At 41.2% G+C, this 19,013-nt stretch overlaps 1 protein-coding gene across 5 annotated transcripts in view; it reads left to right on the top strand.

Annotated features, from left to right (window-relative positions):
* LOC137431746 (growth factor receptor-bound protein 10) overlaps positions 1–19,013 on the top strand; it is a 683,830-nt gene that overhangs the window by 174,964 nt on the left and 489,853 nt on the right. For all 5 annotated transcript variants that reach the window (XM_068123400.2, XM_068123401.2, XM_078782425.1 and 2 more), the window contains one exon: positions 14,622–14,715. In XM_068123400.2, the coding sequence (XP_067979501.2) occupies positions 14,622–14,715 (94 nt within the window). The remainder of the gene's footprint in view (positions 1–14,621; positions 14,716–19,013) is intronic.

Below are 19,013 nucleotides of genomic sequence, written 5' to 3'. Positions count from 1 at the left end.
AATTGAGATTTTTTTGTCATTGACTTACACGTAGTACCTCATGTCAAACTGGATTTTATTTTTCGAAATTCTTAAGAAATAATTAATAATGAAATAGAAATATCTAATTTACACGAGTATTCAACCTCGTGAACCCTGGTGTTGGGCTAGCGGCTAGGGTGCCGGCTTAGGATCCTTGGATCCTGGGTTCGAATCCCGGTCAATCGCTGAATTAACGCCAGGGGGGTTGACTCAGCCTGTCATCCTTCCGAGGTCGGCTAATTGAGTACCAGTTCACTGGTAATTCTCTGTTTGTCGTTAAAGGCGGCAAAAAGGGTTGGCGTCAGGAAGGGCATCCGGCCCGTCAGGAAGGGCATCCGGCCGTAAAACATTGCTTCAAAAAGGGGACCAAAAAACAACAACAACCATGGTTCCCGAAAAAGGCCAACCCCCGCTTCGGGGAAAAATGGCCTCTAAAGGTGGTTTTATTCAACCTCGTGAGTCAATACTTCAGAGAAGCGCCTTTGCCAGTGATTTCAGCTCAGAGTCTTCTTTAAGTGTGTCTGTTTCAGCTTTGCACATCTGGATTTGGGGAGTTTCTCCAATCCTTCCTTGCAGATTTGCTCAAGCTCTGTCAAGTTGGATGCGGAGCGTCGGTGAACAGAAATCTTCGTCATTCCACAGATTCTCAATTGTATTCAAGTCTGGGCTTTGGCTAGGCCACTCAAAGACTTTCACTTTCTTGTTCTGAAGCAATTCCAGGGTTTGTTTGCTTTTGGAATGCAAATATTTGCCACAGTCTAATGTCTTTTGCACTCTGAAGCAGGTTCTCCTCAAGGATTTGCCTCTATTTGGCCCCATTCATTGTTCCCTCTATCCTTACAAGTCTCCCAGTCCCTGCTGCTGAAAAGCATACCCATAGCATGATACTGCCACCACCATGCTTTATGGTTGGGATGGTTTTAAATGAGTGATGAGCTGTGCTCAGTTTCTGCCAGACGTAGCGCTTTGCATTGAAGCCAGAGTTTTCCACAGTTTCTGTTTTCTGAAGCAAATTTTCAATTTTTGTCTCGTCAGAATTGTTTGCCTCATGCACTTTGAGTTTTTCACGTGTCTTTTTGAAAACTTCAGGCGTGCAGCCATGTACCTTTTTCTCGGGAATGTCTTCCGTCTGGCCACTCTTCCATAAAGCCTCGATTTTTGAAGTACTGCAGAGACTGTTGTCCCTCCGACAGGTTCTCCCATCTCAGCCAAGGAACTCTGCAGTTCGGTCAGAGAGGTTATTGGGTTCTTGGTCACCTCCCTGACTAAGATCCTTCTTGCCCGGTTGCTCAGTTTGGTCAGATGGCCAGCTCTATTCTGGATAGTCTGGGTAGTTCCATATTCTTTCCATTTCCTAATGATGGAGTTCACTGTGCTCTTGGGAACTCTAAACACTCCAGAAATTGTTTCACACCTTTCCCCAGATTTATGCCTCCTCACAATTCTATTTCGGAGTTATATGGACAGTTCCCTGGAATTCATGGTAGTTTCTGCTCTTGACATGCACTGTCAACTGTGGGACCATCTATAGAAAGGTGTGTTTCTTTGAAAATAATGTCCAATCAATTGAATTGGCCACAGGTGGTCTCCATTCAAGTTGTCGACATCTCAAGGATGATCAAAGGAAATTGGATTCACCTGAGTTCAATTTAGAGTGTCATAGCAAATGAGTTGAATGTACTTATTAACTCAAGACGGTTTATCTTTTCAATTTTAAGGAATTTTAAAGAATTTCTAAAAAAAATATAAATCCACTTTGACATTATGGGGCATTATGTTTAGATCAGTGCCAATTTTTTTTTTTTGATACAATTTAAATTCAAGCTGTAACACAACAAACAAAATGTGAAAAAAGTCAAGGGGTGTGTATACTTTATGCAGGCACTGTATACACACACACACACACACACACACACACACACACACACACACACAGACACAGACACAGACACATACACATACACATACACACGTACACACACACACTTACACAAAAAACCTCCACACACACACACACATCCACACATACATCCACACACACACACACACACACACACCCATCCACACACCCACATCCACTTACTTGGGGGTTCTCCATATAAAATGCGATAGTGTCATATTATCGTCAAAAATAGTCGGAATTTTGCCAAATCTGTTTTGGTTGAGTGTGAATATACCATAGTGATTGCCAAATCTGAAATCAGAATTTCATTTGAGGTTGAAATGACCCTGTGAGGTCGTTCCGTGTGCAGCCTGCACGTCGTGTATCGTGTATTAATTAATTAATTCCCCACTCTCGATGATCTGAGGAAAAAAAAGTGTTGCGTTTCTTTGTCTTCACACTAACAACTTCTAGCTTCCAGACCGTACATCCAATTATCTTTAAATTTTGCACACTTGTTTCATTTCATGACCTCTACTTTATTAAAAAGTTTCATGTCGATTAATGAAGCGGTTCAAGAGATATAATTTTTAAAATATTTTCATTCAATTATGTATCGCTACCATTCCTTGTGAGCTATCGCAAATTTCAAAAGGGCATTTTAGCATGACGACATGGGGAACATAATTGTGAAATTTCCATTCGATATGATCAAATATGAGGAAGGAGCTAGGTTTTAAACGTTTATGCTTCTGAACGTCATAGCTCCGAAATCATGTGACTTATGACGTCATGCTTGCTGACCTTTTTGCTCGTCATGGGTATGCGATTCTGCCTGCAAAGTTTGGCCTCAATCTGTTCAGTCGTTTCAGAGAAAATGGGTTTTTGGAGGTTTTTCAGGCTTTCCACTTAAAACAATATGGCGGCCGAACCACGTGACCTGCAATATCATTATAAAAAAATTCTGCAGCAATTTATACCGAGAAGATGCTCAAGAAATTTCATCCTGATCGGATGAAATTTTTTAATTGTCGAATTATGACGTAATAATGGAGGCACCTATGACATCATCATTCACATATGTTATTCTGCATGGAGAGTTCTTTACAATGAGAGACATCTCAATTTTTTCTGTGCAGCGCTTTTGGAGATATAGAGGTGCAACTTTTTTCAGTTTCTCCAAGATGGTGCCCATACCACCTGACCTGTGATAATTATGAAATTAACATTAAAATATTCTGCAGGCCAAAGTGCTGCTATGGTGAAAATTTCCTGTCAATCGGTCCAACTATTGCAGAGAAAGTGATTTTTAAAGGAAATAAATCCAAAAAAATGGCAATTGCGCATTCAGTTACATGCGCTGAGAAGAAAAAATGTTGCATTTCTTCTTCCAGCAATAACGACTTCTAGCTTCGAGACTGTACAACCAATCATGTTGAAATTTAAAAAACGTATTCCGCATGATGAGAGCTACATTGCATTAAAATTTCAAGTCGATCAATGCAGTGGTTCAAGAGATAGATGTTTTTTAAAATGATTTTAGTTCAATTATTTATTGCGACCAAACCATGTGACTTATCGAAACTTCTCAAGTCACATTTTAACGTTCCCCCATGGGGAACATTTTTCTAAAGTATCGAGTCGATATCATCACAAATGATGGAGGAGATAGGATTTTAAATTTATGCTCAAAAACGACATAACTCCAAAACCGACGCATGACATCATGATCACTGACCTTTTTGTTCATCATGGGATGCGATTATGCATGCCAAGTTTGGGCTCGATCTGTTCAGCCGTTGCAGAGAAAAAGGGGATTTAGTGTTTTTCATGAAAAACAATACGGCGGCCGAACCATGTGACGTATGACGTCGAAATTTTTTGCATTCTCAGTTTTTTTTTCACTAAGGTTATGGGGAAAAAAATATCATGTCTGTGGAAGCAAGGAATCTATTTGTCGAATTCTAACCTCGTAACGTTAACACTTTTAATATCTGAAATAAAGACATTTTTGGTCCCATTGCAGAGTTCTTTAGAATGAGCTTTGACTCAATTTTTCCATTGAGCCGTTTCGGAGATATAGAGGGGCAAAGATGAAGATGTTTTCCAAGATGGCGCCCATACCACGTGACCTATGATGTCATAGTTAGCAGTAAAATTTTCAGTGCCTAGCTGATCACTTGTTGAAAATTTATTGTCATTTGGACCAATGGTTGCTGAGAACGTTAATTTTAAAGTTTTCGGAGGTCAAAAATAGGGTGGAAGAATAATAATAAAAACTCCGAGGATAAACAAAAGGTATTCCTCTACAATGTAATTGGTTGACGCCGTAACTTTCCGTGGCTCTCTGGGTGCTGGTGACATCATCTTGTGACATCACTCTTTTTCTGCAGTCAGTTGAGCAATTTTGGAGAAATTTATCTCCTCTCACCACATAGGATATCAACCCACTGAGTTTATCCAGATTCTCCTTTAAATGTCTCTTACTCGAGCCTCGATTCTGTATACAAAAAAAACAAGCAAAGAAAAAACGGAAAGCATCACATATACTTTTTCTTAGCCTTTGATTAACTCTGCTGTTGTCGAATCGTACTGCCAAACTCCCAGTCTCAGAGAATGTGTATTACCCACAAGACCATTGAGCCTTTCATCACTTTCATAATGGTGGAGTTACCTTTCCAAATTAATACTAGCTGCCCCTTTTCTGCAGAATGACATCCTCAATTTATCTCTCTGCATTAATTTTCTCTGTTCTTTCCAACAATACTTTATTCTTAAAATATGATGCAATCTGTCGATATCCGGCATACCCTCAGCCCTTACCTCTGCTGCATTTTCTTTAATTTGACATCCAGAATAAGTGCAGTTAATTCACCAGTCATGATATATATATCCTTTTGCAGATATAACCGCCGAACACACTCGTGGCATTCTTTCTGCAATGGAAATCAAATATTGTTCGGGAAGTTCTTCCCAACACCGTTGCAGAAGTTCCCACAAATGTGTTGCACTTGTAGGTTGCTTTGCTTTCACCCTTATGTCCAGTTCATCCCAAACCAGCTCGATGGGGTTTAAGTCTGGAGACTGTGCTGGCCATTCCATGATTTTAAGCCTACCGTCTTGTTCTTTTCCTCGAAGGTAGTTTTGACGTCGCCTGGAGGTGTGTTTAGGGTCATTATCTTGCTGTAGGATGAACCCCTGACCAACTAGGTGTATACCAGAGGGTATTGTGTGGCGCTGCAAAATGCTCTGGTAGCCCTTTTGGTTCAGGGTGCCAGTCACTCTGTGCAAGTCGCCGACTCTGGATCCAGCAAAAGAGCCACAGACCATCACGCTTCCTCCTCCATGTTTGACAGTTGGTGTCACACACTGAGGAACCATCCTTTCACCTACTCGACGGCATACAAAAACTCTGCGTGATGAACCAAAGATTTCAAATTTTGATTCATCGGTCCATAAGACCTTCTTCCAGTCTTCAGTAGTCCACTGGCGGTGCTTCATGGCCCAGGCAAGCCTCTTTTTCTTATTTTGCAATCTTAGCAATGGCTTTCTTACTGCCACTCGACCTGTCAAACCTGCAGCTCGAAGTCTTCTCTTCACAGTTGAAACTGAGACTTACTTACTTCGACCAGTGTTAATCTGTGCTTGAAGCTGTTGTCCTGTGAGCCACCTATCACGCAAGCTGTTGACTCTCAGAAACTTGTCTTCTGATTCTGTTGTGGCTTTGGATCTGCAGACCTCTTCCTGTCAGAGTTTCCTCCAGTTTCCAAGTACCTTTTGATGGTGTAGGAAACTGTACTCACTGACACCTTGGCTTTCATTGCAATTTCTCCAAAGGAAAAACCACCTTTAGAGGCCATTTTTCCCCGCAAGCGGGGGTTGGCCTTTTTCGGGGACCGTGGTTGTTGTTGTTTTTTGGTCCCCTTTTTGAAGCAATGTTTTACGGCTGGATGGCCTTCCTGCCGCCAACCCTTTTTGTCGCCTTTTTATGACAAACAGGGAATTACCAGTGAACTGGTACTCAAATAGCCGACCTCGGAAGGATGACAGGCTGAGTCAACCCCCCTGGCGTTAATTCAGCGATCGACCGGGATTCGAACCCAGGATCCTAGGATCCTAAGCTGGCATCCTAGCCGCTAGCCCAACACCAGGTTTCTCTAAAGGAAAGACCTACACTTTTAAGGGTTATAATGGTATACAGTCACGTGAAAAAGTAAGTACACCCCATGTAAAGTTTTGACTTTTTCAAAATATTTCAACATACAGCTATTTGATCTTCATTTCAACAATATTGACAGATAAAGGTGATATAACATAACAAATATCATGAAACATTTACATTTTGTCGTCCATTTTATAATTTAAATAAACATAAATGCAAATTTCGCATGTGGAAAAAGTATGTACACCCTTGGCTCTAATAGGTGGTATTGCCCCCCTTTGGCAGAAACAACCTCAAGTAGGCGTTTCTTATAACTGTCTACCAGTCTCTGACATCGACTGGGAGAAATTTTTGCTCACTCCTCCATGCAGAATTCTTTCAGCTGTGCGATGTTTGTGGGGTTTCTTGCTTGCACAGCTCGTTTCAAATCCCCCCACAACATCTCGATGGGATTTAGATCCGGGCTTTGACTTGGCCATTCCAGAACCCTCCATTTCTTTCTTTTCAGCAATTCCTTGGTGGATTTACTGGTATGTTTAGGGTCATTGTCATGTTGCAAGGCCCACCTTCGGTTGAGATTCAACTTCCCGAAAGATGGCCTCACATAATCCTCAAGCACCCTCTGGTACAATGAAGAATTCATAGTGGATTCTATGATGGTGAGCTGCCCAGGCCCTGATGCAGCAAAGCTGCCCCAAACCATAATATTTCCACCACCATGCTTTACAGTTGGTATCAGGTTCTTGTGGTCAAATGCTGTCTTTGGTTTTTGCCAAACATGTCTTCTGGTACTGTGGCCAAATAGCTCTACCTTTGACTCCTCTGTCCAGAGCACATTGTTCCAGAAGTGCTGGTCTTTGCCGAGGTGTTCATTGGCAATCTTTAGTCTTGCCCTGATGTTCTTTCTGGACAGCAAAGGTTTCCTCCTGGCACACCTCCCATGTAGATCAAATTTGTGCAGCCTCTTTCTAATGGTAGACTCGTGCACTTTGACATCAACAGTGGCAAGAGCTACCTGTAGGTCCCGTGATGACATTCTGGGGTTCTTAGAGACTTCTTTCAGCATCTTGCGGTCTGCTCTCGGGATGAACTTGCTGGGGCGGCCTGGCCTGAACAAGTTGGCAGTTGTTTGGAATCTTCTCCACCTGTAGATGATCTTCCGGACAGTCGAATGATTGATTTCAAATTGTTTGGAGATCTTTTTAAATCCCTTCCCAGACTCGTAGGCATCTATAACCTTCTTTCTGAAGGTCTCAGAGAGCTCTTTTGATCTAGGCATGGTGACCCCGCACACTTCAACAACAAAGAGCAAACCAAACTAAATGTCTGAGGTTTAAATAAGACAGGTCCCTTCAAGATCCTCTCTAACGATGTTCTCATCATTTGCACCTGAGCTGATGCACCTGATTCTAATTTTAGGTATTTGAAGTAGTGATAAATGTAGGGGTGTACTTACTTTTTCCACATGCAAAATTTGCATTTATGTTTATTTATATTATACAATTGACTACAAAATGTAAATGTTTCATGAAGTTTGCTATATTATATAACCTTTATCTATCAATATTGTTGAAATGAAGATCAAATAGCTGTATGTTGAAATATGTTGAAAAAGTCAAAACTTTACATGGGGTGTACTTACTTTTTCACCTGACTGTATATATGGTATATACAGTCATGCATCGCTTAACGTCCTCGATACGTTCTTGTAAACGTGACTTTAACCGAATTGGAAGTTGTCCGAACATAGGACTTGAAAGCTGCAATAGCCCCTTGATCCATAGGCTGAATCTAAGAGGTGGTATTCGTGCCGAAAAACATGCCAAATCATGTGCGATAGCATTCACAGATTTGCCGCCCTCACGCTGTCTTATTATTTTCTGCTTCTCCTCCAAATCAATGCTCTTGCGTTGTTTCTTGCTGCTGCTACCATTAGGGCTGGTTGCGCTGCGTTTGGGACCCATGATTAACTTTAGGGTGGATTGTTTTTAATAAAATCAAATGAAAAGACAATGGAATAACGCTCACGATACGCGGGGGTAATCGAGACTGGATGCTGATAATGCTGCGGCGCTGCCGACGAGGCAAAACCAAGCATACACTGTTATAAAGTTTGTAAACTTTTTATTTTGTAAGTAAGGAAATCAAATTAAAAGTACTGTGCACCACAATAGGCAAAAAACATAAACCAGTAACATCGGCATTTCTTATATCTATCAAAACATATTATGGATATATAGGTACTGTGCTGTATCATACACCTGGCAGCACAATCTATTTTGTTTAAGAACACGTGATGCATGCGTGAGCGCGCCCGCTCTAAGGCCACTTACGTCCGCTACGTCCCGTTGTCTGAACGGGTTTTTTTATCCCCATTATTTTCTAATTATTTTTATGGGCCACGGACGTATAAGTGATCGGACGTTGTTCAGACGGACGTAAAGCGACGCATGACTATACCTTTGTACCATTTCAGGTTATTCACTGGACTTGAATTGCTTAAATTTCAATAAAAACTGGAAAAATCGAGGTGTTCTAAAACTTTTGACCAGTAGTGTACATATATATATATATATATATATATATATATATATATATATATATATATATATATATATATATATATATATATATATATATACTAGCTGAGGTACCCGGCTTCGCCCGGGTTGAATAAGAATAAGACAAATACAGTATATGATGAAAAGAACATGTATATTTTAGAGCAATATCACAGTACATTTCCTGCATGACGTTTTGTCAATTTTCAATTTCTCAAAACCTCTTGGTATACAACATTTCTGGTTTTCTTACTTGGTGCCAAGACATAAAGATTGCTTGGTTTTCCAACCCTCGAGCAGCCCACGTACAGCTGGCCATGGGCAAACACTTGTCTGTGAATTTCAGGCCTACAACCTTCATTGATTGCCCCTGCGCCTTGTTGATGGACATAGCAAAACATAGCCTGATGGGGTACTGAATCCTCTTGAAGGAGAATGGAAGGTCAGGTGGAATAAGTGGTATCCTTGGAATGAATACTTTCTCTCCTCTGTATTGTCCTGAGAGGATGGTTGCCTCTAGGACATGCGGCATCATTTGCTGGATTGTCAATCGTGTTCCATTACACAGCTTTGGTGGATCAAGATTCCTTAGAAGCATGATTGGTGCTCCCATCTTGAGAATCAACCTGTGTGTTGGGAGTCCTTGAGGCTGACGACTGTTGCGAAATTCAGTTGGGAGGTTTACTGCCTGATCTTCATGTCAGTCTTTCATGACCGGGCAGCGAACGTCATTATGTGCGACATTACGTCACTCCTACGGACGTGAAAACATTTGTTTTCCTTAAAACTATATTTAAAAGAAATAAAATAGTACATAAATTAACAATAAAAGAAGCTAAAAAACGATTTAAAATAAAATAAAAAGCACATAAAAAAAATATAAATATGTACGTACAGTATACTGTACGTATGCGCAACCGCTGATTCTCATTCAAAACAGAGGCCACGTACAGTATTCCTTTACTGTGTCTGTGTTAGCCATGGGTCCGAAGAAGGATAATGCTAGTGTTTCCAAGCGTAATGTGGTTACGATGGACGATAAGGTAAATCTGATTAAAAGGTATGGAAAAGGTGGAAAAGTGTCCACCTTTGTGTGTCCACCTTTGGGGGTCCACAGTGTCCACACATACTCCGATGTGTAGTTCTTGAGTTATAAGCGGACATCCAGACAGACACACAGACACTCCTCCTTTAGTTATATAAAAAAGAAAATAAGATCACATGCATAAATGAAATGTTTGTCATCTTTCGCACAATGTTGAGCCAATCGACACGGATAAACGAAAATCCTGTATTTGTACATTTCGTATGAAAATGCACACATACAATGATATAATAATTATGTTTCAGCAGACGATCCTTGCTCCAGCAACGATTACTTTAACGCAGGCCATGATCGACTTGTGATGAAAAATCACCACAGGCAGAACGAAACAGCTCGAATATAAACGTTGATCAGCAGCCAAAGAGAACTTGAGGCGCGATGGTTAGCGGTTCATACCTTAATGCTGTTGCAAAGTGGGCGTGTTTTGCTAGGGGAAGGTCGAGATTAAATCGACCGTCGTTGGTTAACCAAAAAAATATTTCCAACAGTTGAAATAATTATTGTTTCCAACAGTTGAAATTTAATGGAATTCGAATTCGAATAAAATCTCAACTAAAAAAAAAACCGTTTATTCGTTCTTGGCGCGAAAAAATGGCGCGAAAAATATATTCCAACAGTTTAAATCATCCAATCCACGTTGATCACGTGGATCAGTAATTTTATCCACGCCTATGTTTTATCCACGTTCACACGTCCGTCACGTGACGTTTTGTTAACTTCGTTCTTTTAAAACGTTGTTGTTTAAAATCTCAACTCCAAAAACAAACCAAAAAAATATTTTCAACAGTTGAAATAATTATTGTTTCCAACAGTTGAAATTTAATGAAATTTGAATTTGAATAAAATCTCAACTAAAAAAAAAAAACCGTTTATTCGTTCTTGGCGCGAAAAAATGGCGTGCATTTTGTCGTTATGTGTGACTTTACGTCACTCCTACGGACGTGAAAACATTTGTTTTCCTTAAAAATATATTTAAAATAAATAAAATAGTACATAAATTAACAATAAAAGAAGCTAAAAAACAATTTAAAATACAATAAAAAGCACATTAAAAATATATAAATATGTATGTACAGTATACTGTACGTACGGGCAACCGCTGATTCGCATTCAAAACAGAGGCGACGTACAGTATTCCTTTACTGTGTCTGTGTTAGCCATGGGTCCGAAGAAGGATAATGCTAGTGTTTCCAAGCGTAATGTGGTTACGATGGACGATAAGGTAAATCTGATTAAAAGGTAGGGAAAAGGTGGAAAAGTGTCGGTGATAGCGCATAGACCTTATCGCGAATCGGAACCGCAATGCGTCATGGGATCGGAAAGGGGCAATAGCGCCGCCACAAACTACACCATGGAATTGCAGCTGGCCCGGTTTTTTAAACCATTGATATTAAAATAAAAAGTAGCCTATAACCACCGGAATTTTATGCTGATTCCGAATCTGTGTCTAAAACTTTTCTCCGATGTGTAGTTCTTGAGTTATAAGCGGACATCCAGACAGACAGACACTCCTCCTTTAGAGATATATATATATATATATATATATATATATATATATATATATATATATATATATATATATATATATATATATATATGTATATATATATATATATATATATATATATATATATATATATATATATATATATCAATCAAGTAATGATATATATCAAGTAATGAATTCATGTATATATTGTTACAGACGCGGTTGTGGATGTTAGTTTACCGAGCGGTTTGGTATGACCGCGTCTGCACAGTTTACCCGATTATGCTCGAACGTTGACTAAATCGCGCTATGCTAAATCAATGATGGAAAAGACACAACGGCTGGATTAAAATGACACGACACCAAGGGTTCAGTTCTCAAGACCTCCGGAGGAGGTTATATTAGGGCGGAAGGTCAGATTACAACGACAAGAGGGACAGCATAGAAAGGCAGGCACTTAGACACACTCTTATATTAGCCCCGACAGACGACAGATAAACAGGACAAAACTGACTCACACGGGGATTGATGGCAAGGAAAGCGGGCAGTCGATGGCTCAAGGGGCACTCTTGGCTCAAGGCAGAATCGACCCGGTCCGGTCCAGAGATGCGGGAGGTCTCACTCAGCGCTCGGAGGTGGTGACTGGCTCTTCTTCAAGCTCGGGGCGCATCTGACGTCACGTCCGGTAAGTGGCCGCGTATATCCGGCGGGGAGTGACACGCCCTCGGCTCGTTAGCTCCGCCCCAGATGGAATCGGCCCGTTGCTTCTCATTGGGTGCGTGCGGGGGGGTTACCGGCTCCGCCCTTGACGAGGGGCTGACAGGGAGCCCCTTCGTGGTAACCCCGTCGGAGCGCATGGTCAATGGCGGCTAACCGAGCCGGTGTGAGGACGCACACTCCCCCGCGCCGCGCCGCCCCCATTCTCCTCTGTTGTTGTAGTTGTAGTTGTTGTTGTTGTTGTTGTTTCATGGGGAAGATGGGAGGAGGTAAGGGGAGGTCCTAAACTCACTACTGGTGCCATACGATCACATTCTGGTGCAACGAAGAGTCAGAATTAATGGAAACGAGTCCTTAACTGACATAGACTAAGAATAACTAGCAAGATGTCCTATAGTTGTCTACGTGAGATGCGGTGAACCTGGGCACGACATTTAATGGGGGAAAAAGGGGAAGGTCGGTTCTACAGAGTGTTATTTACAGGCAATGGGACTAGGGAATGGGGGATTGGGGATAGTTGGGGAGTATTGGGGAAATAGGGGAGTATTTACAAGCGGATATTGAGGCCAAGTCCCATATCCGCAACAATATATATATATATATATATATATATATATATATATATATATATATATATATATATATATATGACATCCGGGGAGGGCGTATTCTGCCTGCCCAGCTTTGTCTTGTCTCTTTGTGGTGCAAATTTGTCCTTTATTGTTGACTGTTAATGGTCTCAGAACAATGGGGAATCGGCACGAAAATGCTTTCAATTAAAAGGCAGGGCTGCCCAAAATTCCCCTTAAAAATGAATGCTCAATTGAAGTTAACAGAAAACATTCCAGTGCTTGAAGTCTCATTGCTGGAAGTGCAGCTGTGCATCAGCATCACAGCTGTACTTCTAGCAATGATACAACCAGCAGCCATAGGTTGCACGTGAAACATCAACAACAACAACAACGACCTGTCCATCACTATATTCGTACTTTGAGAAGTTCTTTTGAAAAGGCTGAGTTTGGTAACTCTGCGACTGCTTCCCAACATTATGACCTTGACATTTCAGGTCTTCGTATACTTCCCTGCACTTTCCCCATGGCCATTTTTGTTAAATTGTATACGCTCAGCTCCATGGTCATACTTTGATATTCTATTTAAAATTTAAAAACTCTATCCTGGCTCAGAAGCAAATGGCACACAACAGCCTTCTAACATTTATTAATTATGAAAAGTCACATTCTTTATGTTCATATTTCTTAAATAACCAGACTCTGTGTTGTTGTGGTTTGAGCATCTGCTCTATGTCTGGTAGGTTAACTGTTTGATTATGATCCTGGTCAAATCATACCGAAGACTTTAGAAATGTTGCATGCTACTTCCTTACTTGATGTTCAGCAATTATTTGGAATTGGAATTCTAGAATTGGTTGGAATTCTAAATGGAGTAGGGGTGGCAGATGGGGAAAGATTTCTCCCTTGGTGCCCTGCTGGGATGCAATGGAAAGCAGCACCACTAGATGGTGCCACCAGTGCCCAATCTGTTCAGAAAGTTACTTCCCCCAATGTCAAGCTGTGTTTGTTTGAAGTTAAGTCCTGTGTTGTCTGGTGTCTCTCCATGTGTGCATGTACTGCTTATATTTATGCATGTCTATGTGTGATTTGTGTGTTACTGCTCATCCATGAGCCTTGAAAACTGTCGTAAAATAATTTACATATGGTGGTGTGGCCTGACATTGCTCATTTTATTTGTGATTCAACTAGCAACAGATTGGTGGTATAAATTTAATTTGTGTGTATTGTATATGCATTCATATTGATGGATATCAAATATCATTCCTACATGTTATATGTACATGTTTTCCTTCCTTCATAATATTGAAAACAAAGTTGTGTTCAACTCGCAAGTGCTGCTCGGCGCTGCCTGGGAAGGGGGCGGAGGTTGGTGTTGTGATTGGTACTACGTATTGCGTAGTGATGTCTGGAGGCGTGGCTTCAGTGGTTGTTGGTGGCTCGTCATGATGGCCGTGTGTTCTGTGAGAGCTTGGTATCGTCTTTACTAAACAACTTGATTGAAGGAGAGTCCTGAATTTACTACAGTTCATAGGGGATCGAAATACCCGGCCCTGCCCAGCCCTGCCATGTGAGCTTCCTGACCCCACATCCCAATATACATTTTACAGCAGCCTTTGTTGGCTGCAAAAAAGACGTATAGACAATATGTGGTAGCTTGAAACTTTGCCGAGATTCTGAAGTACCTACTCCCAGAATTTGTGGCCTCTAGGTGCTACAGTTCAGCCATGAAAGAATAACACACAAACCAACAAACCAACAAACAAACACACAAACACTTGAAAATATTTACAAAATTTACTGCATTCCAAATTTGCAGTGCCAAATCAGAAATCACAGAATAAGCAGGTACTGGTACTGAATGAATGAATGAATGAATGAATGAATGAATGGATGAATGAATGAATGAATGGATGAATGATCGTTTTAAGGCAATTTTTCCCCGCTAGAGCGGGGGTTGGCCTTAGGTAACGGTACTGAAAGGCGTAATTATTTTCAAACACGTGGGATAGAAGGGTGCTGAAAATATCATATGGTGTATGTCATAGAGAGTGTAGTTACAAAGTACTTACCTGACCAATCTCTCACCCTCTTCTCCCTATTTCTATTTACCAGGATCCTCCTGGGAGGATGTCACCTCAATGGCCTCATGGTGTCAGCCTGAGTGGCTTCCAGCCCCCATCCCAGAGGAGCTCTTTTGGCCCACAAGGTAAAACCAAATATCTACTTGCAAACACACTGTGAGGAATAAACTTGCTGCTTGATAGATTCGCTTGGCCACAGTTTATCCGATTTGTAACGGTATGAGGATGAGTATGGAAGTAGATTTAACAAGCCCTCGAAGAACGTTTTAGTTTGCTTTATCACAGCAAGAAATTGTTCATTACAAAGAATACATACCGGTACATGCAGAATAAAATGACAACCCTTCAAGATTAAAATTGACGATCTTAATCAAAGTTCAGGTCAATCGGATTAATATTGATGATTTTTCAGATGAAAATTTATGATTTGAGAAGTTTGGCCTTGAATTGACATTTTGACCTTAAAAATAGTTGGTTTCCCAATTCAGTGATGCACTATGTAATTGCTGTTTAATTGTCAAGTTAATAAGATAAAAAGTGATTATTTTCAGATGAAAGTTTATGATTTGAGAAGTTTGACCTTGAGTTGACCTTTTGACCTTAAAAATAGTTGATTTCCCAATTCAGTGATGCAATATGTAATTGCTGTTTAATTGTCAAGTTAATAAGATAAAAAGTGATTATTTTCAGATGAAAATTTATGATTTGAGAAGTTTGACCTTGAGTTGACCTTTTGACCTTAAAAATAGTTGGTTTCCCAATTCAGTGAGGCAATATGCAAATGCTGTTCAATTTTCAAGTCAATCGGATGAAAAATGACAATTTTGGAAATTTGACCTCAACATGACCATCAACATGACAACCTTTGACCTCAAAATCGACAGCCTTCTTCCTTATGACCAAATCTATCATCCGGTGAAGTTTTTTTTTGAAGATCAGTTTAAAATTGTGATCTCTAGGCGATTGACAGACTGACAAATACACAGAAAGAATAACGCACAAGACCAACCGATATACTTGAAAAATCTTCAATTTTTGCAAGTAATATTGACGAAACACAATGGTGGTGGCAGATCGCGATGGACGAATGGGTTGCAAAATTCCTCCCTTTGAAAAATAGAAATACATGGCTAAGTACAAAATCAACATTTGATAACGAGTAGAGAGGAGAAAAGGGTCAGCAAGGAAGGTAAATTAAAATTACCCGAGCAGTAAACTCTAAGGCCAGATGTAGAGATTACGTAGTGTTAATATGCTCACAAAGTCACAGTTCTTCAGTAACAGCAGCTATTTCCTACTGAGAACCATCAAATGGCGAATGAATCTGTAGTACAAAGATAATGTTGTAAATATTTCACATTTCTGGACCTTGAAGTGCAAAACACCCCTTCCCTGTGAACGTCATTGGCAATTCAGCTGGGCTTTCGATCAATAATTGCGATAGCAACATGATGTTTCTCCTGAGACTAGTACAGTCTCCCGACGCTTTGAGACCAAATTATTAATACTGCTCCTGCCTTTGGTCATATTTGAATGTGTATTTTCTGATATATGGGTCCAGTGTCCCTGACATGATTTCACCACACACACCAAGTTGAAATATAGAAAGGTATGGACAAACTAATGCATTGTGGTTACTACATCGTGATTCAAAAGGGATTGTATGGACATATATAGAAACATATATCATGATTATAGAAGAAGAAGAACCACCTTTAGAGGCCATTTTCCCCTGCAGAGCAGGGGTTGGCCTTTTTGGGGCACCCTGGTCCCATTTTTGAAGAATATATATATATATTGTTATGGTTCTACGCCGCCCTTCTTCCCCTTACCAAGGGGGGGATTAATCCCCTTGTTCTTTCTGGGCTTGGCGGAACCGAGGCTTGATACGTCCATTCCGGACAAACACAGAGTAGGGTCTCGGGACCAATTCTCGCTCGTACCTAATTCCCTGCGCCGCCCTTGAAGCGAGGAAGCAAGCCTCGCACGAGCCACGTGTGGTTTGAGTATGCCGAGCGGATTGAGTACCACGTGGTCCGTGCAGTCTTAGTTAGTGGAACCCGATTGGAGCGATTCTATTCGTACCACGCTTAGCCAATGAAGAAACCACAGGAACGATCGAATGGAAGAAAGGAAGAACACAGGTTTAATTATTCCCACACATATGTACAATGATCGGGGACGCAGAGACACAGAGCAGCCTTAATAAGTCTTAGCTTATTTCACAGACAACGGGCCTGTCACACTCACACAGGGAATTGCAGATGGGTAGATGTTCAGCCAATGCGTCGACGTGGTAGTCCAGAGACGGCCCCCGTCCGGCTCTCCACGGTCCCAGCACGTCCCGTGAAGATGGTAGCAGGCGATGGCAGGAACCTCGTAGCGCGTCTCCGGAACAAAGCAGATGACGAGGTGGAACCGCAAAGGGCGGGACTCTCAGCGTGGCTGGCGATTACACAGCCGTTTTCCTCACTCGCGCGACTTAATGCACTGTATAGCGATCGGCCTCAAACTCAACCGAGCGTCACGTATTAATAGTGCGTCTTTTGGTTCATGCACGTCGGGCTTCTCCCGCGTATCTTGTACAGTTCTTGGACGCTCACAACTCCTCTTCCTCGATCCCTCCAAGCTGGTTGGTCAGTGTGCGCGAGTTCTTGCTCATCAAGTCTTTCGCTGCAAGTCCTTTGTTCATCGGCTTTCCCGCGCTAGTCCTTTGCATCGAGTCCTTTCGAGGGCTTTGTGCAGTGGGTTTTATAGCTACGCCCCCGAACCTTCTGGAACCCTCTCGAACCTTCTCACCACGCCCTGTGATGCAACGCCGCCGCCACCACCTCTGAGCAGGGCCGTCTTAAGGCATGGGCACACTGGGCAGTTGCCCAGGGGCCCCAAGTTGCCCAGGGGCCCTACGATTCTCAGGGCACCATGCTGCCATATTGTTCATGAGAGATCTTCTGGCAGAGTGGATAATTACTCGACCTCTCGCTGGAAAGGCCTGGGATTAAGTTACGAAATATGACTGTAGCAGATTACATTTCATTTTATATGCAAATGGTATTATATGCATTAACCTTAATCCATTAAGATTTACACTCATTTATTCACTGTGTAAAATACAAACAGGTTTCACTGCGCATCCCGATTGCCATTTGTTGAATGATGTCATGCACTTCTTGTTGAAGTTGAGTTGAAGAGTCTAATTATCTACAAATAATCCTGAAGAATTCCCATGTTTTAATCATTTTAAGCATTCTACGTGATCCGGAATGCCTTGACCTTGCTAGCTGATGCCAGTCAGCTTGACCCTATTCGTTATGGTTGGATCAACCAAGACGGCATGCTCCTGCCCCTTAAGTCTCTGAAGCCGATCCCCACCAAAATTCTGACCCTGTGTGGCTGTAGTGGGAAATGTAACTCAAAGCGTTGTTCCTGCAAAGCAGCAGAAGTTATGTGTGTGATCTACTGCCATAAGAAGGTTGTTGAGCCCATCTGTGTGAATAAATAAACAAATGCCAAGTTCCCACCTCAGCTCTCTCGTCTGGGCATCTGACTCATATACCATTCATTTTTAGTCATAATTATAAGGAATATGGCTTATATGCAGGTATTATATGGCACTGTAATGTAGGTATTATTTTTTAATTTTCAGATTGTGTGTTCAAAAGAATGATTAAAATGTTCCAATTCATAAGTGAACAATGTGTATGCCTACGATATTGTGAGACAAATAAAATGAGAAGTTGTAAAATAAACAAGATTTGAAAAAACTACATGGCCTACACTTATTCCCACAGTCAGTTAAGTTGCAAAACATCAGTGAATTGTATCACTCATCAAACTTTGATAGTTTGCTTCTCGATGTCTGTGAAACTGCGATTTTGGTCATTTTTTGTGAATTCTGACCTTGACCTTGACATTAGCATGTGACCTTGGCCTTAAATCATGAAAATGATGTCACAAATGGATTCCACACACCCAAAAACCCATAAAACAAGGTATTACACATACTTCTATGGTGAGTGGTTCAAAATTTATATTTTCAATATGGCTACTGGCGGCCATCTAAGATTTTTACCCCTAGCGGCCATTCGCAGCTGGTTCTGAAGAAGCGCCTGTGTGGTTTTTAAAGGTAAATGGTCCAATAACTCGAATCAGGTTTCAAAATCTCTTGCGGATGAGTTGTATACGGGGTTATGAGCAGGGCCTGGACTAAAAAACCCTGCGTGATGAACCAAAGATTTCAAATTTTGATTCATCGGTCCATAAGACCTTCTTCCAGTCTTCAGTAGACCACTCGCGGTGCTTCATGTCCCAGGCAAGCCTCTTTTTCTTATTTTGCCATATTAGCAATGGCTTTCTCACTGCCACTCGACCTGTCAAACCTGCAGCTTGAAGTCTTCTCTTCACAGTTGAAACTGAGACTTGC

The sequence above is a fragment of the Myxine glutinosa genome, chromosome 7 (genome assembly GCF_964187855.1).
Source record: "Myxine glutinosa chromosome 7, kmMyxGlut1.1, whole genome shotgun sequence".
NCBI classification, from domain to species: domain Eukaryota; kingdom Metazoa; phylum Chordata; class Myxini; order Myxiniformes; family Myxinidae; genus Myxine; species Myxine glutinosa.
Note: the sequence above shows the minus strand (reverse complement) of the source record. Positions and strands in the feature narration are given on the sequence as shown.